We start from the raw sequence: 7,284 nt of genomic DNA, 5'->3' as shown, positions 1-7,284 counted from the left end.
CTACCATGCATGTCTTTGGACCGGGGGAGGAAACCGGAGTACCCGGAGGAAACCCCCGAGGCACGGGGAGAACATGCAAACTCCACACACACAAGGTGGAGGCGGGAATCGAACCCCCAACCCTGGAGGTGTGAGGCGAACGTGCTAACCACTAAGCCACCATGCCCCGTTGCATTAGAACATTTAAGTCAAAAGTTCCTAACCATTTTTTGTTTAGTTTTGCTTCTAAAAACTGAAGCATTGCTTTCACCAGTTGCATTAATGCAATTCAAGTGTTTCCGTGTTAAGTTGTCTGTAGAGTCAGAAATGCTCAGTTTAAATCATCTTGTATGTCTGTAAAATAAATCTAAAATAATACAGAAGAATCTTAAATTAAAAGAACCTTCGTTTCTTCCAAAGAAATGGTTCTAAAGGTTCCAAAGCCATCCAAAGGTTCTACAGAAAACCAAACCTGGTTCTTCTGTAACAGCTTTAATAATATCCAAAGAACCTCATTCTCTTCTTTACTGGCTTTAAGATGATCAAATTCCATCTATTTAGAGGGATGTTACAGAAGAACCGTTGGTTCCATAAAGAATGAAAGTACTAAAGAAACTTCCACATAATGCAAAACATTATGGATGGAAAAGGAGCTTCGGTTCTTGGCATGAGGAGCATCCATCAAAATGTCTTATAGAAACCAAAACTGGTTCTTCTGTGGAAGCTTTTCTAGTAACTACAAACCCTTTTCTGGACGTTCTGGAGGTCTCAGCAATGCTAGACTGTTGAGTTTGTCTTTCACTAGAGTTTCAACTCATGAAGTATACATCAGATTCTTTAGAAGGTTTCACTAGATGGTTCTTTAACCATTTTTCTTGTCACCTTTGTTGGAAGATCAATTTCCTAAGATCATTTTCCTAAAATAAATTTACAGCACATTTTTATTGGGTTCCTGAAACAAAGTGGTCAGTTCCACGATTAACTGAATACCAAAGAAAGATAAGATCTGATCTGTGAAGAACCTTTAACATCCATGAAACTTTTCAACTACACAAAAGGTTCTTCTCTGTAATGGAAAATGTTTCTTTAGACACTTAAAAAAAAAAGATTTGGTCATATAAGAACCTCTATATGATGGTGCCCCAAAGAACCTTTCAGGAACCTTTTTTTTTTTCTAAAGAACCTTATTCTTCTGCATAGAACCTTTTTTCCAATGGAAATGTTCCATGGATGTTAAAGGTTCTTCATAGGACCATACACCTGACTCTTTGAGAACCTTTAGTTTTTAAGAGAGTATTGTAAAAAAAAACTGAAAGGTTGGTTCTTTGAGGAACAAAAATGGTTCTTCTATGGCATTGTTGTGAAATCCATGTTTTTGGTTCTTCTTGGTACCTTTATCTTCAAAATTGAGCTCTAATCTTATTTTAGAAAAAGTAATCATCAGATTTATCCTTTGCAATGTCAAAGTGTCAATCGTGCAGCAAATTTACACAGCTGACTGATCCCATCAGGTCTGATCTATGCTTCTAAAATCATAGAGAGTAAAAAAGTTCCTGAGCAGGATGCTAACTAATAGAAGAACCATTTAGGTGCCACGAGTAAAGGAATAAAGAAAACGGATCTTCAGGATCTTTATGGAACCCCAGAGATGTAATAATCAGCAATGAATTTGCACTTGAAATTTGAGGAACCAACAAAAATGGCTAAAGAAGGATCATTCATCAAACGGCTCTTTGCCGGTGATGTCTGTTGTATCTGAAGAACCTTTTCAGGCATCTTCACCTACATTTTATAGATTGAGAGTAATATCTAATCGATGATGTTTTAAACAGCAATCTATTCACCACTGTCATGTTGCCAGTTGGACACGTCGTTGCCATCGGAAAAAGAATTAATCACCATCTTTCACCTCTTCTGGCACCTTCATCTTTATTTTACAGAGGGACATCTAATCTATCCTACTTTCAACAAAAATCCACTCATGACTGCTGCTGAAAATGAGATCGGATCTATTGTTAACGTGGATCATTAATGTGGACATTTTTGGTGCCGCAATTAAATCAATCCCACGAAAAACTAAACGGAATTTGATTTTAAAGACTAACAAATTCAGGGTTCACATTTTGAGACATGGCTCAAATTCAGGGTTCACATTTTGAGATAGATATATATTTTCTCCACCAAAACATCCGATGAACGACGAGATCCGATCTTCTATTTTAAACAAAACGTCCCATGAAAGGGAAATCTTCATCCTTTCGCAACAAGGATGTACAGTAATAATCGTCTTCCTCATGATCCAAGGTTAGAAATGATCCTTGGGTATAAATAAAAGGACCATAGTTTATCAAATGACTCACTACAACTTCATTTTTAAAGAGTCAAATCTAATCTATACCATCACAATCAGCCGTGTCTGAAACGCAGCAACTTTACACAGAACTGACGAGATCAGATCTCGACTGAAAATCATTGTGTCCCTCAAGAAACCATAGCAATCATGAAAACACCATCATTTCAGCTAGAGAAGCTTTTCTGGCAGGATTATTTCAAGACCGAGATCTAATCTATCATGTTTTAAGCAGCGATTCACTCAGGCATGTCGTCCTTTTCGTCGGACGCAGTCGGACGCGACTCTCTACACGGCAACTGTTACACAGACGAGCTTTTATGATCTTTTACGTTCAGCAGGAAATAAGATCCGATCTACTGTTTTAAAGTTAAACTGCCAGATTTGGACTTTAAGAGCAGTGGAATCTCGGTGTTGTAGCTGTGTTAATAAATCAACAAGCTTCGTTAGGTTCAGTGTTAGGGATGAGATCCAACATTTTCTGACATCTTCACCTTCATTTTAAGAGAAAGATCCGATCTGGATTCTGTTTGAAACAGCAACCTACAGCCATGCACGACTCATATAGAAATACACACATGCGACTTTATACACCTTCACAATGGTTAAAGAACAAACGTTCATCACGTTTCTTTTGTTTGTTTGTTTGTTTGTTTGTTTTACTAACTCGTGTTGCATCGAGGGAAAAAAAAAACAAGTTGGTGTTTCTTTGGAATTATTTATAAAATCAGGATCTAATCAAGATTATTGCTAACATTTTGACATGAATTCTCGCTCTGTGTCTTGGACACAACACATCCACATGCAAGACTTCAGACAGCTGAGGTTCGTCATGAATGAGGTCTGATCTATGAAAGCAGATTTGCAAGCATGAGTTGTTAAGGCAGTTCCTGCACCAGTGGAGACTCCGCTCGTATCGAAGCGTGAAGCTCTGAGGAGCTGCAGGTCCTTAAACCCCCCAGACTTTACCCTGGACTGCACATTTTAGTATCTCCTGCTGTAACACACACACCCACACAGACACACACACACACACACACACACACACACACACACACTTCATCATCCTCATCCTCAACCTCTTCTAGAGGTGTGTTAGAGTTTTCAGCTTCAGGTGGCAGTAAAATGTGCACTGCAGGAATATTTGCAATGTGCCAAATCAGCACAAACATCAGATACAAATCAGATCTAATCCCGGTTCAATCCTGACCATATTCCAACAGGGCGAGAAATTCTTTTTACAGCATCTTCTGTTTATCTCCCACTTAAAAAAAAAAAAAAGAGAAAGAAAGAAACATCCTGCCGGTGCGTAATATTTACACCGCACACGTCCACAGAGCTCATCTCCGCGCGCGCGTTTGTCCCCCCGGTAAAATCCACTCTGGGGTATAATCTTTTCTCTCAGATCAAGTACAGGGAGAAAAAGGAAGGAGAAGAAGAAGAGGAAGAAGAAGAAGAAGGAGAAAAAGAACAGGAAGAAAACAGAAAGTCCTGGAAAGAAGGATTCGGTCCCGGGAAGCTCGTGTGTTCAGGATAGACTTTTTTTTTAAAAGCAGAGGATCTCCGAGAACTGATGCGCAGAGCAGAAGCGAGGGGATGAAGCACGCAAAATGAAAGAAAAGCGGAAAAAAAGAGGATAAAATTCAGGGGGTTGTTTTTACCGGAGAGGAGTGCAGGAGGAGAGCAGCTACGGAGAAGAGCACCGGGAGCGCGCGCATCCTTCCGAAAGAGCCGCGAGCCTGGAGCGAACTGACGAGGAGAGAACCGCGGATGGGGAATCTGAGTCTCTCTCTCTCTCTCTCTCTCTCTCTCTCTCTCTCTTTTCTGAGCACCCGAAGAGCTGCAGCGCCGCTCTGAGCTCCTCCTCTCTCCCTTTGCCTGTGTGTGTGAGGGAGGGAGAGAGAGAGAGAGAGAGAGAGAGAGAGAGAGAGAGAGAGAGAGAGATGAGCACTTAAAGCCTCACACACCGTGACTGTGGTTCATAGATGAGCCACGTTTGAGAGAAAAAGAGCATGTAAAACAGAGAGGGAAAGACAATGAGAGAGAGAGAGAGAGAGAGAGAGAGAGAGAGAGAGAGAGAGAGAGAGAGAGAGAGAGAGAGAGAGAGAGAGAGAGAGATAGTAATGGTGGATAATGACAAAGATGGAGATGAGGAGGTAGAGTGAAAGAGAGCAATGAAAAGAATGATAGTGAGTAAAAGAAAAAAGGGAAAGAGGGCTAGATGGATGGAGAGAGAGAGAGAGAGAGAGAGAGAGAGAGAGAGAGGAGTATGGATACAGAGCACTTAGTGCCACACAAAGCTATAGAAGCGAGATGGTGAGAACCAGTGAGAGAGAGAGAGAGAGAGAGAGAGAGAGAGAGAGAGAGAGAGAGAGAGAGAGAGAGAGAAGATAATAAAAGGAGGGAGGAGAAGGGAACAAGTGAGGCAAGTCTGAGTGGAAATGAGAAATAAATTGATCAAAGTATATACTACAGGACTTTTAAGAAGGATGGTGGAGTGTGAGAAAAAAGGCGATATGAACACACACACACACAGGTAAAGTGAAGAACGTTGATTATCTCGTTACCATGGCACCTGTCAGAGGGTGGGATATATTATATATAAGAAGAACAGGCAGTTTTTGAAGTCGATGTGATTGGAAGCAGGAAAAATGAGATAGCAATGGAATGAAAGAGAGAGAGAGAGAGAGAGAGAGAGAGAGAGAGAGAGGGGGAGAGAGAGAGAGAGAGGGAGAGGGAGCGAGAGAGGGGGGGGAGAGAGAGAGGGAGAGAGAGAGAGGCAGAAATGGAAGCTATTTTGACTAAATTTGAATAAATTATGTGTTAAATCCTCCATCAACAACTACAGTCAAATGAATTAATTAATGCTAATAAAGTGTAGCCATGTAAACTGTTTGTGAGGGAATCTGTTCATATCCGGCTGGATAAATGAGGCCCTCTGAAAGAACGAGAGAATGGATAGAAGACGACAGACAAAAAATAAAGTAAGAAAAAGAAAAAATAAGAGAAAAAAGTGCGAGATTGAGATAAAGGGAAAATAAGAGACAATTAGAAAAAGAAAGATAAGAGAGGGAGAAGAGGTGATAGACAAATAGCAAGAAAAGAGAAATGAAAAGTTACAGACGGAGTAAATATCACACAAAGCTGTTGCTTTTCTTTGTTTGTTTGTTTGTTTGTTTGTTTGTTTGTTTGTTTGTTTGTTTTGAGCCATGCTCCGATGTTCCCGTTTCTTCAGGGAAGACTGGAGCCTTTTTCCCAGTTGCCGTAACTTTCCATCAAAACCAGACCCGGTGTTCTCTTCTTAAACACACCTGATTACTCACAGACACACATCTGTGTGTTAGGCATCGAGAAGAAAACGTGAGACGGAACCTGAGAGGGGAACAGGAACGACGTCCTCTACAGAGCCCCAGAGAACAGAGATATTATTAAACACTGGTTAATAAACAGCCGCCATGTCCTTTCCATTACTCACACACACACACACACACGCACGCGCACACACACACACTAATGTGCACACAAACCCTGACACATAGCTAATGGTAGGGGGAAAAAGCTGCAAGACTGAGAGAAAAAAGCAAGAGAGAGAGAGAGAGAGAGAGAGAGAGAGAGAGAGAGAGAGAAAGACAGAGAGAAAGACAGAGAAAGAGAGCGAGAGAGAGACAGAGAGAGAGAGAAAGACAGAGAGAAAGACAGAGAAAGAGAGGGAGAGAAAGAGCGAGAGAGAGAGAGAAAGACAGAGAGAGAGAGAGAGAGACAGAGAGAGAGAGAGACAGAGAGACAGAAAGAGAGAAAGAGAAAGACAGAGAGAGAGAGAGACAGAAAGAGAGAGAGAGAGAAAGACAGAGAGAAACAGAGCGAGAGAGGAAGAGAGAGAGAAAGAGATTTTAGAGATGGTGAGAAAGACAGATGGAGATTCAAAGATGACTGGAGAGAAAGAGAACAAGAAAAGCAGAGAGGGAAAGATGATGGCTTAAAAAAAGCTAGGTCATGGGGTAAAAGAGAGAGAGATTGAGAAAGAGTGAGTGAAGAGCGATGGCGGTTTCTCCACCAGATCTCTCTCGTGACAGACATTTAGTGGCATTAGGAATCGTTTCATTAACCTCCAAGACGCCGACTGGATAATTATCCAGATTCTGTGCCCCATATATAAGCCCTATATACAGTATACTGCTTAAACAACACAGTCCCAAAGTCTTATCCAAAAGAAAATGTTCTAATCATATCTGTTTTTTTTGTTGTTTTTTTTTAATAAATGCTCTGACATGACCTTGGTGAAGAGAACATCTCCTTCTAAATAACAAACACAACAGGAGCTCACAATGGCTCCAGCTCCGACTTCCTGCCCGTTGGGCGTTTTACGAGGCATGTGGGATCCGTCCCGCACGCCTTTTCATTCACAGCACCGGTATTGTGTGTCAGTTACACGGCCTGCTGGCATCCTGACTGGTTCGGGATCGGTTTCTGTCTGAATGGGTCGATGACAGATTCAGAGCTTCCCTGCCTCACTGTGAAACAATGATATAAAGAAGAATCGGGGAGGAGGGGGATTCCTGAGGCCTCGAAATCCAATGTCCCTTATTGTTTGAGGACCAAAATTTGATAATGGGAGAATGACACACCAGGCAGCTTTGGTCCAGCTGATCTAAGGCCTTTCTGTAATGCAGTAATGTGATCTCGCTCCTCCTTACATTGTTCAGTTTCGGAAAAACATGCCGTTTACATTCATACACCAAAGAAAGGAAAAAAAAAAACAGAATCCAGCACCAAAATGTTGTTGTTGTTGTTCTGCTCTTTCACTGCGGTGTGTATTCACACTGTAACCCTAACATTTGTTCATTGTTAAACTACAGTATAACTACAGTATAACTTTTACAGCATTTAGCAGAAGCACTTCTCCACAGTGACTTACTTTTTTTGTAAAGGAGACGCTAACGACATGAGACGCTAAA

General features: G+C 41.3%; 1 protein-coding gene across 1 annotated transcript in view; it reads right to left on the bottom strand.

Annotated features, from left to right (window-relative positions):
• Window positions 1-4,107, bottom strand: part of LOC132862310 (cadherin-4-like) — a 318,252-nt gene extending 314,145 nt beyond the window's left edge. Inside the window, exon 1 of the mRNA XM_060894272.1 lies at window positions 3,991-4,107. Coding sequence (XP_060750255.1) covers window positions 3,991-4,047 — 57 coding nt within the window. The 5' untranslated portion in view covers window positions 4,048-4,107. The remainder of the gene's footprint in view (window positions 1-3,990) is intronic.
• Window positions 4,108-7,284: the final 3,177 nt, after the last annotated feature.

Source organism: Tachysurus vachellii, chromosome 19 (assembly GCF_030014155.1).
Source record: "Tachysurus vachellii isolate PV-2020 chromosome 19, HZAU_Pvac_v1, whole genome shotgun sequence".
NCBI classification, from domain to species: Eukaryota; Metazoa; Chordata; class Actinopteri; order Siluriformes; family Bagridae; genus Tachysurus; species Tachysurus vachellii.
The sequence above is the reverse complement of the archived record's forward strand: the minus strand, read 5'-3'. Positions and strand labels throughout refer to the sequence as shown.